This window comes from Gossypium hirsutum, chromosome A06 (assembly GCF_007990345.1).
Source record: "Gossypium hirsutum isolate 1008001.06 chromosome A06, Gossypium_hirsutum_v2.1, whole genome shotgun sequence".
Classification (NCBI taxonomy): domain Eukaryota; kingdom Viridiplantae; phylum Streptophyta; class Magnoliopsida; order Malvales; family Malvaceae; genus Gossypium; species Gossypium hirsutum.
The window spans coordinates 29,506,298-29,529,321 of NC_053429.1; the positions used below are offsets into that span (position 1 = coordinate 29,506,298).

Sequence of the window (23,024 nt, forward strand, 5' to 3'; positions counted from 1 at the left end):
CTCATATGTCGGATTTAGTGATCTCAAATCACTATTCCGATATCACTGAAATTTGGGTCGTTACAACTCTCTCCCCCTTAGGAAATCTCATCCTCGAAATTTCGTACTTGAAAACAAATGCAGATACTGTGATCTCATAGATTCTTCCGTCTCCCAGGTTGCCTCCTCCAATCCATGTCGATGCCATTACACTTTTACTAATACTACTCGTTTATTCCGTAGCTCTTTAACTTCCCGAGCTAATATTTTCACTGGTTCCTCCGAATAAGTCATATCTAATTGTAGCTCTATCTCAGTATGAGGAATCACATGTGAAGGGTCTAATCTATACCGTCTCAACATAGATACATGAAATACATTATGAATTTTCTCAAGTTCTGGAGGCAAGGCCAATCTATAAGCTACTGGACCAATCCCCTCAGTGATCTCACACGGCCCGATAAATCGTGGACTAAGCTTTCCTTTTCTACCAAACTGTAGAATTTTCTTCCAAGGAGAAACTTTTAAGAACACACGATCACCCACATTGAACTCTATATCTCTTCTTTTCAAATCCGCATAGGACTTTTGACGATCGGAAGCAACTTTTAAACTTTCTCGAATAATTTGAACTTTCTCTTCAGTTTCCCGAATTAAATCCACTCCCACTAATTTCGATTCACTTAATTTTGACCAATACAACGAAGTTTTACATTTTCTTCCATACAGAGCTTCAAACGGTGCCATTTTGATACTAGCTTGATAACTATTATTATAAGCAAATTCAGCTAAAAGTAAATACCTTTCCCAGCTACCACTGAACTCGAGTACACAACACCTTAACATATCTTCCAAAATCTGAATCACTCGTTTTGATTGCCCGTCAGTCTGAGGATAAAAAGCTGTACTAAATTTTAATTTGGTACCTAAAACTTCCTGTAGTTTACTCTAAAATCTCGAAGTAAACCTCGGATCTCGATCTAAAATAATTGATGTCGACACCCCATGTAATCTCACAATTTCTGACACATATAATTTCGCTAATTTTTCAAGCGAAAATTTCGTTCTAACCGGAATAAAATGCGCTGACTTAGTTAATTTGTCTACTATCACCCAAATTGAATCTTTCTTCTTCGGAGTCACAGGTAATCCAGATACAAAATCCATAGTCACATGTTCCCACTTCCATTCTGGAATCATTACAAGTTGTAACAAACCCGTGGGTACTTGATGTTCTGCTTTTACCTGTTGAAAAATCAAGCATTTTGCTACAAATTCACAAATTTCTCGTTTCATCCCTGGCCACCAATACATTTTCTTCAAATCACAATACATCTTTGTACTACCCGGACGAATCAAGTACATGCTACTATGAGCCTCTGATAAGATATCATTCTTCAATTCTAGATTATTTGGGACACAAATTCTATTGCGATAGTATAACATACCACCATTATCAATAGAGTACTCTAAGTTCATGTTGTCTTGAACCATTTGTCGTTTCAGCACTAACTTCGGATCTTCATCTGACAACTCCCGAATTCGTTGGAAGAATACTGGTTTTGCCTTTAATTCGACTAACACAGAACCATCTTCATTAATAGGAAAATAAGCATTTAACGCCTGAAGAACAAATAATGATGATTTTCGACTAAGTGCATCTGCCACTACATTTGCCTTACCCAGATGATAATCAATGACAAGATCATAATCTTTCAATAGCTCTAACCAGCGCCTCTGTCTCAAGTTTAGCTCTTTCTGCGACATTAAATATTTCAAACTTTTATGGTCTATATACACATAACATTTCTCCCCATAGAGGTAGTGTCTCCAAATTTTTAGAGCAAATACTATAGCAGCTAGCTCAAGATCATGTGTAGGGTAGTTCCTCTCATGTGGTTTCAACTGCCGCGAAGCATATGCTACAACTTTTCCTGACTGCATCAGTACACAACCTAAACCATTCAGAGAGGCATCACTATATACTACATACGGCACACCTGATTCAGGCTGAGTCAACACTGGGGCCTCTGTCAACCTTTTCTTTAACTGATCAAAACTTCGTTGGCGTTCTTCTGACTATACAAATTCAACATTCTTCTGTAGTAACCGGGACATCGGTGAAGTAATCATTGAAAAATCCTTCACAAATTGACAGTAGTTACCAGCTAACCCAAGAAAACATCGCACTTCCGTAACATTCTTTGGAGTTTTCCAATTAATCATTGCTGACACTTTGCTTGAATCTACTCGTATACCATCAGCCGACACAATGTGACCTAAGAATCCCACTTTATGAAGCCAAAATTCACATTTGCTGAATTTTGCATATAAATATTTTTCCCTCAAAATCTGTAGTACAATTCTCAAGTGCTGAGCATGCTCAGATTCTGTCCTTGAATAAATTAGTATATCATCAATAAACACAACCACAAATTTATCTAGGTAAGACTGAAAAATTCAATTCATTAAATCCATAAAAGCAGCAGGAGCATTTGTCAAACCGAGTGGCATAACTAAGAACTCATAGTGACCATACCGAGTTCTAAAAGTTGTTTTCTGTACATCACATTCCTTTACATTTAACTGATAATACACAGATCTGAGATCTATCTTTGAAAACACCGCAGCATCTTTAAGTTGATCAAATAAATCATCAATACGAGGCAAAGGATATTTATTTTTAACCATTACCTTATTCAACTGTCTGTAATCTATACACAACCTCAATGAACCGTCCTTTTTCACAAATAAGACAAGTGTACCCCATGGCGACAAACTCGGTTTGATAAACCCTTTGTCCAACAACTCTTGCAATTGTGTCTTTAATTCTTTTAATTTAGCTGGAGCCATTCTATACGGTGTCATTGATATGGGAGCTGTTCCCGGAAGCACATCTATCACAAACTCAACCTCTCTATCAGGTGGTAAACTTGGTAATTATTCAAGAAATACATCCATGAATTCATTCACAATAGATAATTGCTCTAACTTTGATTCAGAACTTCGAGTATCAAGAATATAGGCTAAATAAGCCTCATTTCCTTTATGCAACAATTTCCGAGCAGAAATAGATGAAATCATTTTTACAGTATCATCCAAATTTCCAGACTCAACCAAAATAATATCTCCTGTCTGACATTTCAAACTAATTCGTTTTTCTCGACAATTCACTACCGCATCATGTTTCATTAACCAGTCCATGCCCAAGATAATATCAAATTCCCGAAAGGGTAGCAGCATCAAATCAGCGGGGAAATCATAGCCCTTAACTTTCAGTAGACAATTATGACATATTAAATTAACTACCACACTTTGGCCTAACGGATTTGTAACTTGTACATCGTGATCAGTAGACTCAACAAACAAATTCTTTTCAGATGCTAACATAGTACAAATATATGAATGTGTAGATCCAGGGTCTATTAAAGCATACACAGGATCATCATAAAGATAGAAAGTACCAGCAATTACATCCAGAGCTGTTGCTTCTTCTCTTACTCGAATGGCATAAGTACGAGTAGGGGCCCTAACTTCTGATCGACTAGTAGTATCCTTCATACCCGAACGAATAGCCCCGATAGCACTGCTCTGACCAAAGCGTCTTCCTTTTTGAGGAGGAGTTTTCTGTTTCTCCTTCTATTCCACTTCTTCTACTTGTAATTGGGGACAATCACGAATAAAGTGATCCATGGCCCCACATTTATAACAAGCTCCTAACTTACTTCTACATTCATCGGGGTGACTTCTTTCACAATGTTGGCACTTAGGCCTTTAGGTATTTTGTACACTACCTACGCTAACAAAAGGTCTGTCAGATGCCTTATAATCAGATTGTCTTGGTCTACTCTTTCCCGATCTTTCCGGTCCTGAAATGGCTCGACTAAATTCCTTTTTAGATTTCTCCATTTGGTAAAGCTGAAAATGACTTAGATGCACTTCTTTTGAAAGATCCTTTACTTCTTCTATCTCGTTGCATCTCTCTATTATATACTTCTTCAAGTTTCTGAGCACGATCTGATAGAACAACAAATTCTCTTATCTCAGTGTCCCCTATCATCATTCTAATCTCATCATTTATCCCTTCTTCGAATCTGATACACATTTCTTCCTCAGTGGGTATGATATCTCGAGCATATTTGCTCATATAAACAAATTCTCTTTCATATTCAGCCACTGACTTGTTTCCTTTTTGCAAGTCAAGAAATTCTCTTTTCTTCTTATCCAGACATCTTCTACCGACATATTTATGCTTAAATTCATTTTGAAAAAAATTCCCAAGTGATATTCTCAGCCGGTACCACAACTTCTATTATTTCCCACCAGTTATAAGCTTCTTCTTTCAAAAATGACACAGCACATACTAAGTAATCATCTGGTGAGCACGCCATTTGCTTAAACACCCTCATTATACTTTGTAACCAATACTCAGCTTTGACGGGGTCATTATCTGTTCTTCCTCTAAATTCTTCAGCCCTATTTTTTTAAGCTTTTCAAATAGAGAACGTTTACCAGATTCAGTTGTCGGAGGAGGTGGAGGAGCAACCGGGGGTACTACCGATGTTGGAATAGGGGCAGGAGGTTGCTGAGTCTGATTTCTTTCTCGCCCATTCTCATTATACCACTGATTCATGAATCCATAAATCATATTTTTGAATTCTTGATCTCGCATCAATGGAATTGGAACTTTACTACTTGTTCCTTGTTCCGAGGTTTGTACTCTGCTGTTAACCTCTTCTTGCTCAATTTATTTTGGTCTATCTGACATCTTTTTAAATCGAAAATAATCTATACTAAAAACAAGGATTAGATCGGATCATACACATCACACTATCACAGATTTATATGTCATGTAATTCTAGACACTTTTCACATCATACATATTCTGAGAATCGACTAAACTAAAGCTCTGATACCAATAAATGTAACACCTCTCGCCCATATCCGATGCTAGAACAGGGTTTGAGGTGCTACCTGAATTAAACAATAATAAACGTATAAAATCGAGTCATAAATCTGTATTTCAATTAAAAAATTTCTCAAATTTCATCTTTAAGTCCTTAATATGGACCTATGAGGCCCAAAATATGCTTAGGAAGTGATTTAGGACTAAACCAAGAACTTTGGAAAATTTTCCTTGAAAATAGGGGCACATTCCCGTGTGGCCTGGGATATGCCCGTGTGGCCTGCCCGTGGGCAATTCTGACTTTACCACATGGCCTGGGCACACGCCCATGTGACTTGGCCATGTGAAAACCTCATTTTTCACTATTTTTAAGCTATTTTCACATATCAAACACACTTAATTTATGCCCAAAACATTGACTTATAAATCTTGATCAAATAACAATCTTTTATCCATTTCTTGTGCCTAAACACAATTATACACTAATAGAACCCAACCAATCAATTATTTCAATCCAAAATATGTATATTTCATTTTTTAACACAAAACATCACATTTAACATACTTTACATATTTAATCATTCACACAATTACATTATCAAATCAACTCCTATACATGCCATATAAATCAAAAAGTTGTTTAACAAAATCTACCAGAGTAAATCTGGATAGTGTGACCCTTGATGTAGATCTGATCCTCCGTATGTATATAAGTCAATCTACAAAACAAATAACATACACAAGTAAGCTTATAGAAGCTTAGTAAGCTCATAGGCATAATTACACAAATCTTACCAAATATTGTACACAATCATATATCTATTAGCTTATCTAATTCATCCTGCAAATCACAATTTCATTAATAAACTCATTTGGATAATTTCCAGGTTGCTATTCACAAATTTAACTCCTTTGAGCCCATTTCTCATTTACTTCCATTGTCAAATTAAGGAACAATAAAGGAATTGAGTACTTCATTATCACATTGCCATAGTAAACTATGGACTTTCACATTGTCACACATCACACGCAGAAGCCATAGCCCTGCCATGGTCTTACACGGATCACATAACATACCGATGCCATATCCCAGATATGGTCTTATACAGAATCACATTATCAGATCACACCGATGCCATAGCCCAACTATGGTCTTATACGGGAACTCGAATCACATTGTACCGATGCCATAGCCCAGCTATGGTCTTATACGGAAATACATATCACATCTTTTCCGTCAATTCATTATGGTCACAGAATGGAAGCACTCAAATCCATTGTTCCAAATAATATGTATTTTTACTTAAATACTATTTCATACTTTTTACAATTTAATAGTATTCATCTACAATAATATACTTAAAAACCATAATAGTTTCGTAATAAAACATTAAATTTTCTATATGAACTTACCTGGGCTAATTTACAAAAGTCGTAGAAAGTCAGAGACTATATTCTTGAATTTTCTCCTTTCCATGATTCGCTTCGTTTTCTTGATCTATAATTATAAAATCATTCCTTCATTAGCATCTATTTCGATTCTATTCTATTTCACAACTTATGCCCTTAAATTTTTTAAATTACACTATTACCCCAAACTTTTTAGTTTTTACAATTTAGTCTCTGTTCAATTCATTCATCAATTAAACTAATTCCTTTCAAATATCATTTTATCGAAACACTAAAAACTACTTCACAACCTTTGACATTCCAAACTTCAACACAAAACCCTAATTCCCACAACTTTCACAATTAAGTCCTAAAATAAATTTCTATGCAAATCTCTTCATAAAATCATCATATAATGAAATTAAAATCTTAATTCCATGATAAATCATCATAAAATTTCAGCACTTATTCATGGAAACTTTCAAAATTACCCATGAAATCAAAAACTAATGAATTAAACAAGTGGACCTAGTTGTAAAAGTCTCGAAAACACAAAATTTACAATAAATAATCAAGAATTGAGCTTACATGTAGTAAAAATATGAGAGACCAGCTTAAAAGAACCTTTCAATGGTGTTTTTTCTGGAGAGGATGAAGAAAAATGAAGAAAACTCTAGATTTTACCTAATATTTCATATTTTACAATTTAATTTTTACTCTATTTCCAAATTTGCCCCTTGTTCACACTTCATTTTTATTTTTCCTGCACACTCATGCTGTTGAGCCCAACAATAGGTGTTTAATTGCCTATTTAGTCCTCCTTTAATTATTACTAGAGCTATTTAATCACATTTCACAATTTTGTACTTAATTCAATTTAGTTCTTTTTACCCAATTGGCTACCGAAACGTTAAAATTTCTTAACAAAACTTTAATACTAACTTACTAACACTCCACAAATATTTATAAAAATATTTATGCCTCATTTTATGAATTCGAGGTCTCGATACCTCGTTTTTATCTTATTTAATCTACAAATTTCTTTTAATTCATAATTTCACTAATTCAGAATTATTTCTAAAACCACACTTAATTTTTACTTACTAATATCTAAACTCACATGTCAGATTTAGTGATCTCAAATCACTATTCTGATATCCCTAAAATTTGGGCCGTTACAGTAAATGTCAAAATAGTATTTATATGTGGATACAAAATAAAAAGAATGACAATAAAATTGTTAATTGTTAAAATTTATATTTACATTATTAGTGCAATTGAAAAACATATTAAAGTAAACCAAAAGTTTACTAATACAAATACATTTACTACTTGGCGTAACCAGTTAGACCATCCTGAAATATATATGATGCAAAAATTAATTGAGAATTCATATGGACATTCATTAAAGAACCAAAAGATTCTTTAATTTAAAGAATTGTCATTTGTTGTTTGTTCTCAATGAAAATTGATTCTTAGAAACTCAGTAGCTAAATTTGAGATTTAATGTCTTGCATCTCTGAAATGAATATGGGCCCATTCATCCGCCATGTGGATGATTTTGATATTATACAATTTTGGTAGATGCATCTACAAAATAATCATGTATGTGTTATCAACTTGCAGCCTGTCGTTTGCAAGATTGCTTGTTTAAATAATTAATTTCAGATCATGCAATTAAGATAATTCATCTTGCTAATACTGATGAGTTTATATATCAGTCTTTTATTAATTAAGTTTGAAAAACTTTTGTAAAAGTTTGTTATTTACGCATAATAGTTTACAAAAATTATTGATTGAATACCTCTGGTTAATGTCTAAACCATTACTTATGAGAACAAAACTTCATATTTTAGCATGAGATTATATTGATTTACATGTTGTATGCATCAAGCCAATAAATTATAAATACTCCTAATTACAATTGATTTTTGGTCAAGAGCCAAATATTTCCCATCTTACAGTTTTTGGATGTGCGGTACATGTTCCAGCTGCTCCACCACAACGTACAAAGATGGGTCATAATAAGAGATTGGGAATATAATTTATATGAGTCTCTTTATAACATTTTTGAGCTATTGATTCAAGATTTAATTATGACATGAGTTGTCAGTTTTCCCAGCATTAGGGGGAGAGGATAAAAAGTTAGATTAATAAAGTACTTGAAATGAATTATCAATGTCTAAGATCCTTGTACAAAGCAATCATTTTACAAATCAACTGTCAGATTCATTAAATTTTACATACCAACCGAAAATGCTCTAATACAAATTAATGTCCTAATAAGGCAAACTATTAGTGCAAAAGAAAATAATCCATGCCTGAAGCATGGAAGACCAATCGGTTCCAAAGATAAAAATCCTTGTAAAAGAAAAGGAGCAAACATTTAAGATGGTCATATAGTAGAGATGAAGGTTCCTGAAGAGACCCATGACATAACTAATTATAAAACTCAGGAAGAGATTTAGGTATCTAAAAGTGAAAATGGAAATGATGAAAATAAAGAGATCTCGATAAGTTACGTCAATACGAGAAAAAGATGGAACCAAAAAAAAATGTAGTTATCAAAAACAATTTTGCTTATAATATTGTTATTGCAATAATAAAAGAAAATGAGGATCTTGAGCCTAAATCTACAAAGGAATCTAAAAATAGAAAAGATTGGCCAAAATGGAAAGATGCAATTCAAGCAAGATTGAATTCACTTTCTAAACATGAAGTTTTTGGACCTGTAGTCCAAACACCTAAAGGTGTAAAAGCCGGTAGGATATAAATGGGTATTTGCATGAAAATGAAGTGAAATTGATGAAGTCGTAAGATATAAAGTTCGCCTTGTAGCGTAAAGATTTTCGCAAAGGCCCAACATTGATTATGATGAGACATATTCTCCCGTGGTGGATGCAATCACGTTTAGATATCTTATTAGTCTGACAGTACATGAAAAACTTGACATGCATCTAATGGATGTTGTTACATCCTATTTATATGGTACACTTGATAGTGAAATTTATATTAAAATCCCTGAAGGATTTAAATTCCCAAAAGATATAGAGTTTCTTGAGAAAATTGTTCGATCAGATTAAAGAAAAGTTTATATGGAATAAAACAATCTGGACGTATGTGGTAAAATCATCTTAATGAATACTTGTTAAAAGAAGGTTTCAAAAATAATCCAATTTGTCCATGTGTCTTTATAAAAAGGTTTGGATAAGATTTTGTGATAATTGTTGTTTATGTTGATGATTTAAATATTATTGGAACTCCTAAAGAGCTTCAAAATACAATAAATTGTTTAAAGAAAGAATTTGATATGAAAGATCTTGGAAAAAAAAGTTTTATATTGGCTTACAAATCGAGCATTTAAAAGATGAAATTCATGTTCATTAATCAACTTAATTGGAAAAGATATTATAGAAATTGTACATGGATAAAACAACCAATTAAATACTACGATGGTTGTATGGTCATTAGATGTGAATAAAGATCAATTTTGTCCTTGCAAGAATGATGAAGAGTTTCTTAATCTTGAAGTACCATATCTAAGTGTCATAGAGGCATTGATGTATCTTGCAAATAACACAAGACCTGATACAGCTGTCGCTGTAAACTTGTTAGCAAGATTTAGTTCTTCTCTAACATGTAGACATTGGAATGGAATTAAACATATATTTAGATATTTTAAAGGGACCATTGATATGAGGTTATTTTATTCAAATGATTCAAAATCTCTATTAGTTGGCTATGCTAATGCTGGATACTTATCAGATCTACATAAAGGTTGATCTCAAACAGGATATTTATTTACATGTGGGGATACTACCATATCATGGCATTCAACAAAGCAAACATTAGCTGCTACTTCTTCAAATCATGCAGAAATAATTGCAATGCGTGAGGCACAAGTCGAGAGTGTATTTGGCTAAGGTTATTGACCCAACATATCTAGAAAATATGCAATTTTCCTTTACAAGAAAAGATGTCAACTATCTTATATGAAGATAATGCAGCTTGTATAGCTCAATTGAATGGTGGTTACATCAAAGGTGATAGAACGAAACATATTTCACCAAAATTATTATTCACCCATGATCTTGAGAAAAGAGGTGATATAAATGTTCAACAAATTCGTTCTAGTAATAATTTAGCAGATCTTTTTACTAAGGCATTGCCAACTTCAACATTTGAAAGACTACTAACAAGATTGGAATCTATCGAGTCAAAGATGTAATGTAATGTTGCCATCCGGGGGAGTCTAAAAACAAGTTGTACTCTTTTCCTTTAATCAAGGTTTTATCCCATTGAGTTTTCTTGGTAAAGGTTTTTAACAAGGCAGCTTGTAATAGAAGGTTTTTATCTCACAGGGTTTTTCCTAATAAGGTTTTAATGAGGCACATTATCTACTAATGGACATCCAAGTTAACTTTCACATAATCCATTAATAATATTGTAAATCTAATTATTGTCAGCACATCATATATAATTTTTGATTAATTAATATCACATTTAACAAAGATTACTAAACTAAACAAAGTAGAAAGAGAAAATAAAAGTTTAAAGCTTTTATTATTTATTTGAGAAATCCCAAATTCTCCACGCCCAAAAAAAAAAAAAAAGAACCCATGATCCCACAACATAAAAGAGATGGTAAATAAGACAGTACTTTATGATGTAAGCAAGCATTGCCCCCAACCCAAACCCAAAAGCTTTCTTGTTTTTATATTTAACAAATTGTTGCCACTCGACATTACCATAATCACAATAAAGCTCCCTTTGTTGTTTTTTGGGGATGCAAAGCTTTTGATCCACTCCCACCACCATACCCTTCTTTCTCTTTTCATCCACCACTATGAGTAGCCCCACCGCAGGCGGCGGCAGCGGCCTTTCCATAGATGAGGAGGAGACGGCGGAGACTCGGATCAGGAGGCTGATATCGGAGCACCCCCTCATCATCTTCAGCAGGTCGTCTTGTTGCATGTGTCACGTCATGAAAAAGCTGTTGGTCACCATCGGGGTTCACCCCACTGTCATCGAACTCGATGACCATGAGTTCGCTTCCCTCCCTCGATCACCGTCCCACGATACTCTCATCTCCTCTCAGAATCTCTCCCCCGCCGTCTTCATTGGCGGAACCTGCGTCGGCGGGCTCGAATCCCTCGTCGCTCTCCACCTTAGTGGTCACCTCGTCCCAAAGCTTGTCGAAGTTGGCGTTCTCTTGGTATAATATATAGACACATAAATAATATAAACCAATTTTACTAGTTTTTTTTATTTTAAATATTGGGACAGGCCACTTCCAAATGAGAAGTAACTAGTTTCTGCTTCCTTTTCCTTTGGGTTTAAATCTTAAATTCAAGTATTGCAGAAGGAATTAGACTTGTTTTTGTTTTTCGCTCCCTATTAGCTTTGCTGGTCAAATGAGTAAGAGTTCTGGGGGATTTGAGCTTTGTGGAGTTAGAAACAATGGGCAATGAGGGGAATGGGGGGTCCATTGCCAATTATTGAGCAATCAGAGCCATTGATATTTGTTGCCGTTAGGTTATAGATGAAAAAAGAAATTTGGGTTTTCTATTTTTAGAATGCCCCCCTTAAGAATTCAGATTCTTACATGGCTTTTGGGGGGATTGGGATTTTTTTTACAACAAATTTTTTTATTTTTAATTAAAAAATAAAAATTCCAACTCAAAATTTAAAACTTAAATGGTCCAAAATAATTTCTATTACACTAATAATTAATTAATTTTTCTTATATATATATATATATATTAAAATCATGCTTAGATGAAACTTGAGAACCAACCAAGAAAGATGAAATTAAGGAGGTAATAAGCTGTAAATTATATTACATATTTATTCCAGTTGCTTTGGAAAAATTGTTCAAAATTTAAAATATTTTTATTACATATTCAAATTATCGATAGTTTTTTCGTTATTAAAATCGTTATTTTAATTATTAAATGTGACTTGAGATCTTGTGTCACATAAGATTGAAATATTTATTTTTCTCCTCTAAGAATCTCTCTCCCCCGCCGTCTTTACAATATTTATTTTTTTTAAATCTTTCATTTTAAATTATGTCACATAAGATTTTATGACATTTAACAGTTAAATAAACAGTTTCAATAATAAAAGGACCTGATTGATATAACATGATAGTTTGATGATTCAATTAGAACATTTTGAAGTTTGGGGACCAATGTAGAATGAGAGTCATAGTTTAGGGATGTTTGGTGCAATTAACTTATTATTTTAATTTAAAATTTAATCATTTTTTAAATTAAATCGAACTTTAGTCACTCTATTTCTTATCTATACTATTATTTAAGCTCATGATTGAGTCATTTATTTCAATTGGGTCATCAACTCGGTTAGAAGTTATGTGAATGCCCTTCCGTAATTAAAATAAGTAATATTATTCGACGGTATTTTAGTCTTTTCATATTAAAAAAACTAATAAAAATATGCATATGGTAAGACTTGAGCCCATGCCAATTACATTAATGAAAATTTTATTTTACCATTCAAACTAAAGCTTTATTTTAATATTTTTATACATTTTAATTTTATTATGCACACTTTATTACCTTTATCAGTTGTATATATTACTAATGTTGTTAATTGAGTTGGTGTCATAAGGCAATTTGATACTAACTCATTATTGATGACAATGCCATGATAAACAATTTAATATATTTTTTTCATTTTATTAACGTACATATTTCATGTGTTATTATTAATTAATTTCAAACAATACATTTCATTATTTATAGTATGTGATTTTTAAATGAACATTTGTGCTCTAAATTTGTGGTTTCCACATGCATATGCATATGATAGGATTTTAGTATTATTTAAGTGTTTTACTAAGTTGGTGTCACCCTTAATGAGGCCACCAACTCGGTAGGAAAATAATAGAAATATCCTTTTGTAATTAAAATATGTTATGTTATTCGAAAGTGTTTTAGTCTTTTCATTTTAACAAAAACCAATAAAAATATACATATGATGAAATTTGAATCCTTGCCAATTAAATTAATACCCTTAAATTTACCACTCAACTAAAACTTTATTTTGAAGTATTTTATACTTTTTTTTATTTTAATATGCACAATTTATTATCTCTGTCAGTTGTATATATTAATAATATTATTAATTGAGTTGGTGTCACAAGTCAATTTGACACTAACTTACAATTGATGACAACGCCATAATAAATAATTGTAGTACATTTAGTGTTGTTAATTTGATGTATTTATGTTGTTAATTTCATGAGCTATTATGATTAATTAATTTCAAACCATACGTTTCATTATCTATTATATGTTATTTTTAAATACGTATCTATGTTTTAAATTTGTGGTTTTAAAGACTATGAATTTCTAGTTTAATGGCAATAAGACTAAGAATGATAAATTGAAACATGTGAACTAAATTTATAATTTCGCATACAGTACATGTATAATAGTAGAATTTAACCAAATATATTTAATTTCTACTGTTTAGATTAATACTAAAATTTTAAAAATAAAAAAAATATATAAAAACTAAAATTGGCAATTTAAAAAGTTTTAAGAATTAAAATTGACCAAATTAAAATATGAGACTAAATTCATAACTTATACATGATACAGGGACTAATAACAAAATTTTAGCAACAAGGAGGTATCTTTCCAAATTAAGAAAAAACTAGGATGGGGTTAAAGCTCTAACAAGCCAACATAATGGAACCCACTTTTATATAAATAAATTCCGTAGGGTTTGGAAAAAAGTGCATGATTCATGAAACCCACGAATCAAAGAGTGGGGCTTAACTTGGGGATCATTTTTATTACACCTGCCAACCATAATATGGTGTTGATGAATGGACCCCATTCTAGAATCTCTTTCTGATTCTTCATAAATCATCAATTTGTGGATGATTAATAATAATAGTAAAAACAAAATTATGTTTTTGCTTCTATATTTTAATTAGTGGAAGTAAAAGCAACTTTAATTCTTTCTTTTCATGGACGGGTGAGGTCAGGGTTTTGCTTTGGCTTCTTTTATGGGTTCACCACTTTACTTGATGTGTATGCAATTGCAAATCCGCAATGCATGTATGTGTATTATTGTCAAAATTTTCATTACCTACTCGGTCCCAGATTTTATTCTTCCTTTTTAGGCCATTGTTTATGCCTCTCAACCCCTCTACTCAAATTACAGTTATATAAGTCTGATCCTAGTCATCAGTTCAATAGTTTGAATCAAAATTTAGTTGATTTGATAGTTCAATTGATAAAAGAGAAACTTGAAAAATCATTTAAAAAGCAATAAAACATGAATTTTTGCTTTTTCATTTAAAAGAAAATAACTTTTGCATTATATTTTGGTTCATTATAAGTTTTTTTTGGAATTTTTCCAGGCATATCAGAAAGTGGAGGGTTAGGAGTGGTTTTTGTAGATCACTCACCGAATACAACCATTGATGAGACTCCAACTTTGGTTCTATAAAAGCATTGATTTACTTTTTTAAGTGCTGATCCTAAAGCTAAATGCCACCTTTTATACGGCCCTGAATTGATCTTTTGATTAAAAGCATGTCATGCAACAACACAGAAGCAATCAGACTTGTTTTCCTCTTATTTTTAGTATTGCTTCTGCTGCAATTTCTCCCCCCCGGCATCATATACATGCATACATACACAAATATATATATCAACTTTCCATCAGATGAACTAGCAGCAGTAACACAACAAGCAAGCAAATTCATGTGGTTTTGGCTCTATGATATCTGTAAGAATATAGCAGACATTTGGGACGTGAATGCTGAATCAGAAAGGAACAGCATAAAACTCACAAAAACTATGAACAAAAGAACACAAATTCGACAAGCAACAATTTCCTCTTTTATTCGTCAAGCAAAATCATGGTGAGGTTCACCAATGTGGTAAATGAATGTCATCTAGTAAACAACATGGTAATGATAGTATCAATCTCAGTTGCAGTTTTACAAGGCCTTTTCCAGTTGTAAATCCTGAATCTCATTCTACTCTAATCCTTTTAGCTCAAAAAAGAAAGACTGTCAAAAATTGCTTCCACCTACAATCCACCCCATTTCATGAATTTCTTGACCTCATCATATAGAACCAAGATGGCTGCAGCACCAGTGCTCCTAAATATGTTAGATAGTGCCCCGCGGTAAAATGAACTCACCCCCTCTGTTCTATAAATCATCTTCCAGCACTGCAGTGTGCTATGGTACATCGGTTGTTCCAAGCCAGATTGCATCATCATCCGCCTCCGAACTGTATCAAGTGGATATGACAACAATCCAGCAGATGTTGTCACAGCCTGTGCAACCACCCAACGTTTCCATAATGCCAACTCAGTTTTGGACTCTTCAGACAAGATTTCCTTTATAGTATCAAATCCACCAAAATATAGACCCCGATGAACAATCATCCCTTGTAGAGAAGCAGGAAGACCCCTGTAAATTCCTCGTATCCCATCTTTTTCGCGTATGGTGCTCAGGAAATGGTAGATTCCTCTGAATTGACGGACATTGCTTCTTCCAATGTCTGCAGCAAGGCGGGTGTGAGCAATGTCAAGAGGGTAGATCAAGATCAATGTTGTACAACCAGCTGCAGCTCCAGCAATGAAGTTAGCAGATGCTCCAGAGAAAACATGACCATCTTCAGAATAACCGTTTCTTAATATGTTTTTATACAGATCCTGCATAAACAGATGCAAGTAAAATGACAACCGCACATGTTGTAAGTTTACTCAGCGTTATAATATTAGAACCATAAAGTTGCATATGTTTTTCGATTTTGAGGCACTGGTTTTGAACTTTTGTTCTGGCTCCATTAGGCCTTGTGCCTTACATGAAAGGCAGATAACTCCCTACTATCTCATAAATCCTACCCTTTTGATCCCCAAGATTCAAACCTTAGATCTCCTAGTTTATATTTAAGTCTCAAGTTATAATATTTGGGGACTCCCCTAGCGGACTTTTGAGCTTGCTTACCATCAAAGTAAAATTTTATCTGAATTCAAATAGATTGTCTCAAAGTCCTTTATCAAGTGATCTCATTGAACTTTTCAATGATGGCTAACTGGTAATAAGCTAGGCGAATTCATGTCACCTACTCCTAATGCTCGTCCAAGAAGTAACTCTATAGTTATACTTACAGCCAGAGTTGTCATTACACCAATCAGGCCGATATTTCAGGAACAATTTACCTTATCTGTCCCTAGTATTCCGACATTATGGTTATCTTTGAGATCAGATTTGATTAATGTGCCTCACCAAAGAAACAAAAAATAGAAGAAACAGGAAAACCAGGCACAAGCATGAACATACATGTAGAAAAAATCTTCAGCTTAGGTTCTTATTTGATGACAACTTTCAATTTAGTTCCAACAACCTTACAATCAATAGTACTATGACTAGTTCTTCTAACAGTATACACAACCTTGTAAACTTTCAATTTTATCTCCAGGTAACTGCTAACATGCACATCTTTCTAGGTGGAACACAAATCTTCATGAAAAAAGAATCTCTTTTGAAGTTCAGAAAGCTTTATCTCTTCAGATTATATTAAATATCAGCCATGTGCTTTATTATATAATATATATACTCCTATGATATATGACAAAACCAAAACAGTAAAGCACCACCATATTAAGAGTAGCTGAATTTCTATACAAAGGCTCGTACCCTCTTCATCTGCCATGGCCTTAAAGGGTAACCCTCTATACAATAGTACTATGACTAGTTCTTCTAACAGTATACACAACCTTGTAAACTTTCAATTTTATCTCCAGGTAACTGCTAACATGCACATCTTTCTAGGTGGAACACAAATCTTCATGAAAAAAGAATCTCTTTTGAAGTTCAGAAAGCTTTATCTCTTCAGATTATATTAAATATCAGCCATGTGCTTTATTATATAATATATATACTCCTATGATATATGACAAAACCAAAACAGTAAAGCACCACCATATTAAGAGTAGCTGAATTTCTATACAAAGGCTCGTACCCTCTTCATCTGCCATGGCCTTAAAGGGTAACCCTCTATTGCCTTACCAGGTAATGAAGGCATATTATACCCCACATATTTATTTTCATACTAATCCTCAGAGCCACCTAAACAATATTCCATCCATTTTCTGCCAAAAACTTCGATTCCAGCAATTTACACTATATCACAAATAGCCTGATATCAACTTCAACTATTCTCAACCATGCATAAACTTTAGGTGATAATAGAACTCGCAAATAATCCTAACATGACAAACTATGCCTCCATTAAGTAGAGTTGGTTAGCTGGATATATTACATCGTTGTACTCTACTCAGGACTACATCTCTTTCCTTATACTTAAATTCCTAATCATATTTCCAGTATATATAAAGACATCTAGAATAGCACTCCAGTCTCAGCCACATCCATTTGGTTTTCTTGCATTTCTCAATAGTTAAAGGCCAACACTGCAACCAATACAACATCGCTAGTTTGATTGCTATCCCGTAACATTTTCCTTCAAATTTCCGCGGAATTCATAACCAGATAAGATTGCCGACACATTTCCCTTTTCCATCCAAATCCTACCTGGATCCTTTGAGTAAACTCTCTATCAAAGCCTAAGTCTCTAAGATAACTAAACAAGATGAAAACTACTCAATTCATTGCATGCCTTCTATAATTGATCCCCTATTCACAAATGAAGTCTAGATTTAGTCTGAGTAATACATACTCTATTATGATTGATTACAGCCAAAAATTCTTGTATGCCAAAATCAGTAAGGAGAACAAAAAGCTTCATCTTCAGGTAAAACTGAAACATTAGCAAGAAAGCACCCAATGGTAGTTGAGCAATAGAAATGAGACCAGTAAGTTTATCCATGCCTAAAGGATTTGTAGCCTACTTGCAGGCCAAAAGAACCAACTGTTACCAACTAGCATGTTTAACAAACTCACCAAAGACATATAAAGAAGACTCAAAGGACGACAGTTTCCGAGGCCAAGGTGTTATCACAGGTAATAGGATTCTTAAGTTCTCTACTTTAATCATGACTGTAGTAAATAGCAATAAGAACCAAAAAAGAAACAGCAAGATTAATAAGGTCTCTTTCCCTTTCATGTAAATTTTCATGAGAAGCACGGTCTATAAAGCAAGAACGCATTAATTACATTCTAACATAGCAAAACATGGAAAGCATACCATGAGTAAACCAACATCCCATGTCATAAGATAATAACATCACATCATCTCAAAGAAACCTTTTATCATTCATTTCACATGCACGGAACATCTCCTCTCAAGAACATTACCAACCTTGACAAAGATTCACTATAAATACCCCCAAAAAGAAAATCACATGTTTTCATTTCACTTCATACCAAGAAACCAATGGAAAGGGAAGGGAAAGATGACAAATTTGCAAAAAAGAAAAGAAATTATTACCTTGAGGGAGAAATTAAGAGCAACAGAAGGGTAATATCTGAGAACACTACTCCCATTGCCTCTCCATAAAGAAAGAATACCTTCTTCTTTAACCGTACGGAAGATACAATCAAGCATCCCTTTGAATTTCCTTCTCCCACCCGCCACGATAGCCAAATTGCTCTCTTGGGTTTGAAGCAACAACTTCGCCCTCTCAATCGGTGCCACGATCGTGTGCACCACGCCACCCATCACCGCTCCCGCCATTAGATCACGGTGGAAGCTCGCCAGCCATTTGTACGGCCCCGACGCCGGTTTCAACCCTCCTCCCCTGTTTTCTATTTCGTCCTCTTCTTCTTTACTCATAACTTCGAAGACCCAAAATTTCTTTGCTTCAAGAAAAAGAAAAAAGAAACCCTATTTTCTTCTACTGAGTACAAAAAAAATAGTGCGCTAAAATGATTGAAGCATTGCCTATTCAGGGGACAATATTAATTTGCTCTGCTTTTATAGAACAGAGTTTTAGCTTAGATGCCTCTTATAGCTAATCTTTGGGGGCTTCTATTGCTTTTAAGCTTTGTGAATGCTGATCTCGCATCTACCACTGCCACCCCTCCCCCTCGCCCCCCCCCCCCCCAAAAAAAAAAAGGGGTAAAATAACGAAATTTGTCCTACGCGGATCATTTCCCAATACGGTTGTTTGATCAAAAGGAACTTAGGTTTCTCTCTTTTTTTTTTTTAGTTTTTTTATTTCATAGTTTTGAGTAAAGATTCTTCATTATTATTGAGATTAATGTTAAACAAACCGTTTAGCTTTTGCCAAGTGGTACCTTAATCCTAGTATTTATGATATCATTGGAAGAACTGTGGATTCCTTAATTTCTTTTGACTTTTAAACTCAGCACATTTAGCTTAATCAAACAAGGGTAAGATTCAAAAGTTCTAAAAAGGAAGGTATTAGGATTTGATTATTTATTAGTATGCTTGTTGAATTGTGTCACACACACGCATATATATTTTGTTATGATTAGATTCATTACCAAAAAAGTAGTTTAGTATTAAAGAAAGAAGGGGGTGTGGGTGGATGTTGTCATGCTAGAAACAGAACAAAGGGATATGAGTTTGCAATTCTATGGTACCAAATATGTGGGTATTTTTTAGGCATGAAAAATGTAATACAAGCGTTTTGGGAAAGATGCTTTGCGATACAATTGCAAAAAAGCAAGCATTAACAGCAGTGAGAAATGGAATCTTAGTGGTAAGCATGTAATTGCTTGCGTTAGATAGTACTTTGAAGATAGATTGGAAGATGATGCCTTCGTAGAGCTGTTAACAGAAGCCAATACATGTAAAAAAGGGTGTCCCATTTGCCTTCTGTTATAGGCAATTGATGATACCCATAATTTGTAAAATTCTACATATGAAAGGTGGAGAAAAGATGAGATAGTTCAAGAGGTTTCACTAGCAATGTGTTTGACGAAATGGGCGACTGGAAATTGGAGGAAAAGTTATAAATATGGTTCTATTTGCTTGTTTCAGTTCAGATGTGGCTTTCTTCTTTTTGTGAAAGAAACTATTTGAGCTTTCTTCATACTCCAAGCATTGAGGGTTGAGATATTGACATCAAAAGTGCTATTGTTGAATGCATATAGGTAGGCTTGGTTATCAATGGCCAGCTTGGGATAAACTCTGGCAGTGATGCAAGCTCTTCCTTCCCCACCAAAGCTCTCCACAATAGAATGATCTATCTGCAATTTAGGAATCCAATTGCATCAGTCTATAGGAAACTTTGAAATGTTATTAGTGAAGTGTTAAAGCAGATATAACATACAAGACTTCTCAGTGAAATCATCTCATTAAGAGGGTCTATGTCAATGAAAGCTCCATAAATGGTCTTTTTGAGTCCTTCCTCTAGAGATGACCTGCTTTGATCACTGCACATGAGCACTACATACTTTTCATTACTTCTGAAAACGCGAAAGAAGATTGAGGTTTGCTCTGTCAAGTCTTTAGAAGCTAAAACCAGTATTCCGAATGGTCCAATATTGCCTCCAACCGATGCTGTCTTCTGACTACAGAGCAGTTGAGGATCAACCCAACTTGGATCCAATAAGTCAGCCTCCTTTAAGTTGGACGAATTGAAGGAAACTTCGACATCGGACTTTAGCAGCATGAAGGCAAGATAGTTAACTCAATATTTCACTTTTATGAGATTCCTGGGCATTATGCACAATTGAGAAATAAAGCTACACCTGAGAAGCTGTAATGCCTGAGATTTCAAGTACAGATCCACCCTTAAGTTCCTTGTTCTTGAATCTGACATTAACAGTACGTTGCTTTTCGATCTCTTCCACCGGCCACTGAATCAATTGCTTACCAGTTTTACTAAGTAGAATGCTTCGAGGAAAATGACTGAAAACAAACATCACCATTGTTAGAAAACATGGAATCTTCAACATATTTTGTGACTAGTATGATTAAAGGTTATATTACCTGTAGACCAGACCAGTCTTCTTGACGTCATCTGTTGTACTGTCAGACTCTTGTATCCAGGCCCACAAGATCCTTCTCTTCTTGGCACTGTCAAAAAATGTCTTAGAAGCATAGAAGTTATCATAATCGTATCGTAAATCTGAACCATTGTCCAAGAAATCAGTGTCAACCGAAAAATTATCTGTCACGGCCGTGTAATTTCCTAGTACATAGTGATCGCTGCTGTTGAAGCTTGCCTTGAGAACATGTTTTCTGAATTTGTCAAGTGAAGAGGTGTCAACTCCATTTTTTCCATCAATGGAAACTGGATAGAAATCAGGACATTCCCACATGCCAGTCCTTGTGGATGAGTGAACAGGTTCTTTACTCTGTGTCCATGTAACAAAATCTCGACTTCGATATAGCAGTGCCCTTCCGTGGCTATTCATCTCGTTCCCAACTAAGACCCTCCGTAATCCATCAGGACCTTGCCAAGCAGTTGTAGGATCCCTAAAGTTCTCTGAGTCCATACCATCAACATGGGTGATTACAGGATTATGAGATGATTTTACCCATTCCCTTAGCATAGGATCAGATAAGTTTTTCGGCTCGGCCAAGTTTTGAACTTGGCGGTTCATGGTAACACCTCCCGTATATAAAATGATTGGTTTTCCCCCGGAAAGGAACGTGGTTGAGCCTGACCAGCAGCCGTTGATATCGAAAGGATCATCAGGAGAAAGTGCAATATCAAGATGAATCCAGTTGACAAGATCATATGATATTGAATGAGCCCATGTTATGTTGCCCCACACTGCAGCATATGGATTATATTGATAGAACAGATGGTAAACTCCCTTGTAGTACATGGGACCTGAGTTAGATGTATCCATTTTAGAAGATTTGCATACTTCTATTACAAAATTAAATGGTGGGACTTTGTTTATTCATATGAAGAGTTCCATGAATATCTGAAATGAACTTTCAGCCTTCTAGTAATCAATACATAGAACAAATGAAGAACATGTAACACATGACAAGCATAACCAGGAGAAACAAAAAGTTTTACCATTAGGATCTGCAGTGCCATAAGTGCCAATTTGAAGATTACATGTAAAACACACACATACACAGAACAAAGACAAAGTCAACTCTCTATAACAGGGGATAAAGACTGTAAACCACAGTTGTAAGGAAACAAACCATTCATCCAGTTTTTGGGAGGCTGAAAGTGGTAACCAGTTCTATAAGGCTGATCCTGTGGAAGAGATTGAAGCTTTTCATCATCTCTATCAGATTGAACTCCATTCCCAAGCAACCCAAAGCAGGAGCCTACGACCAAAACAACAGATAAATCCATTGTAACCTTCAGTTTCAGGTCAGTCATCAATGGCTCAATGGGTTGCTATATACTTCCTATGAAGATACTAAAATACTGAAGGAAGTTTTCGAAGGTCAGATTGAATCATCTTATGGTCTTGCAAAGTCGACTTTAATTTCATTGATGAAAATGGGACAGTGCCGGTCGTTATAAAACTTTGAATAACAATAGAGACAGGTTTGACGAAAATTTCTTTTTGGTAACCAGGTTTAATGAATTTAATACTCTGATTAATGCAACTTATCCATTTCAATACATCAACACTACTTTATGGCGAAAAACACAAGGAATACAACACGTGTCGTGCCTCTTATCTGTCTATTCAAATGGGTCTAATGATGCTTTAGTCCCTACTTCTATCATAAATTTAAAATGCGGTTTGTTAATTTTAAGTGTTATTCATTACTGTAAAAAATTACTGTGAGAAGTTAAAATGTCGATTTTAGACATGATATTGAAAAGTAAATTTTAT

General features: G+C 34.2%; 3 protein-coding genes across 4 annotated transcripts; 1 reads left to right on the top strand and 2 right to left on the bottom strand.

The window, feature by feature from the left end:
* Positions 1–10,951: 10,951 nt before the first annotated feature.
* On the top strand, positions 10,952–11,724 carry LOC107963577 (glutaredoxin-C6). Its single transcript, XM_016900034.2, has one exon. It carries the CDS (start codon positions 11,121–11,123, stop codon positions 11,493–11,495), a length of 375 nt encoding a protein of 124 aa, XP_016755523.1. The 5' UTR covers positions 10,952–11,120; the 3' UTR covers positions 11,496–11,724.
* Positions 11,725–15,133: 3,409 nt separating this feature from the next.
* LOC107962862 (probable ADP,ATP carrier protein At5g56450) lies at positions 15,134–19,379 on the bottom strand. The gene is made up of 2 exons (XM_016899417.2): positions 18,724–19,379; positions 15,134–15,982 (listed from the first exon to the last, which is right to left on the bottom strand). Exons 1-2 carry the CDS (start codon positions 19,066–19,068, stop codon positions 15,350–15,352), a joined length of 978 nt encoding a protein of 325 aa, XP_016754906.2. The 5' UTR covers positions 19,069–19,379; the 3' UTR covers positions 15,134–15,349.
* A 564-nt stretch (positions 19,380–19,943) lies between these two features.
* On the bottom strand, positions 19,944–22,731 carry LOC107962861 (beta-fructofuranosidase, insoluble isoenzyme CWINV1). Of its 2 annotated transcripts, XM_016899414.2 has the most exons (6): positions 22,375–22,731; positions 22,241–22,249; positions 21,196–22,045; positions 20,955–21,114; positions 20,534–20,863; positions 19,944–20,450 (listed from the first exon to the last, which is right to left on the bottom strand). In XM_016899414.2, the coding sequence occupies exons 1-6, from the start codon at positions 22,556–22,558 to the stop codon at positions 20,238–20,240; spliced, it is 1,746 nt and encodes a 581-aa protein (XP_016754903.2). In that variant the 5' UTR covers positions 22,559–22,731; the 3' UTR covers positions 19,944–20,237. The 2 variants fall into 2 exon arrangements, with proteins under 2 accessions (XP_016754903.2, XP_016754904.2); XM_016899415.2 differs by lacking the exon at positions 22,241–22,249 and having other exon boundaries at positions 22,375–22,710.
* Between the last annotated feature and the right edge of the window lie 293 nt (positions 22,732–23,024).

What these genes read in the sequence shown, in the direction of transcription:
- LOC107963577 (XM_016900034.2), top strand. Translation starts at nt 11,121, where the DNA reads ATGAGTAGCCCCACCGCAGGCGGCGGCAGCGGCCTTTCCATAGATGAG.
- LOC107962862 (XM_016899417.2), bottom strand. Translation starts at nt 19,068, where the DNA reads ATGAGTAAAGAAGAAGAGGACGAAATAGAAAACAGGGGAGGAGGGTTG. An exon ending in CTCTTAATTTCTCCCTCAAG is followed by an intron (nt 15,983 to 18,723) that starts GTAATAATTTCT and finishes CTGTTTATGCAG; the next exon opens with GATCTGTATAAAAACATATT.
- LOC107962861 (XM_016899414.2), bottom strand. Translation starts at nt 22,558, where the DNA reads ATGACTGACCTGAAACTGAAGGTTACAATGGATTTATCTGTTGTTTTG. An exon ending in CAGGCATTACAGCTTCTCAG is followed by an intron (nt 20,864 to 20,954) that starts GTGTAGCTTTAT and finishes ATGCTGCTAAAG; the next exon opens with TCCGATGTCGAAGTTTCCTT. An exon ending in TGATTTCACTGAGAAGTCTT is followed by an intron (nt 20,451 to 20,533) that starts GTATGTTATATC and finishes CCTAAATTGCAG; the next exon opens with ATAGATCATTCTATTGTGGA.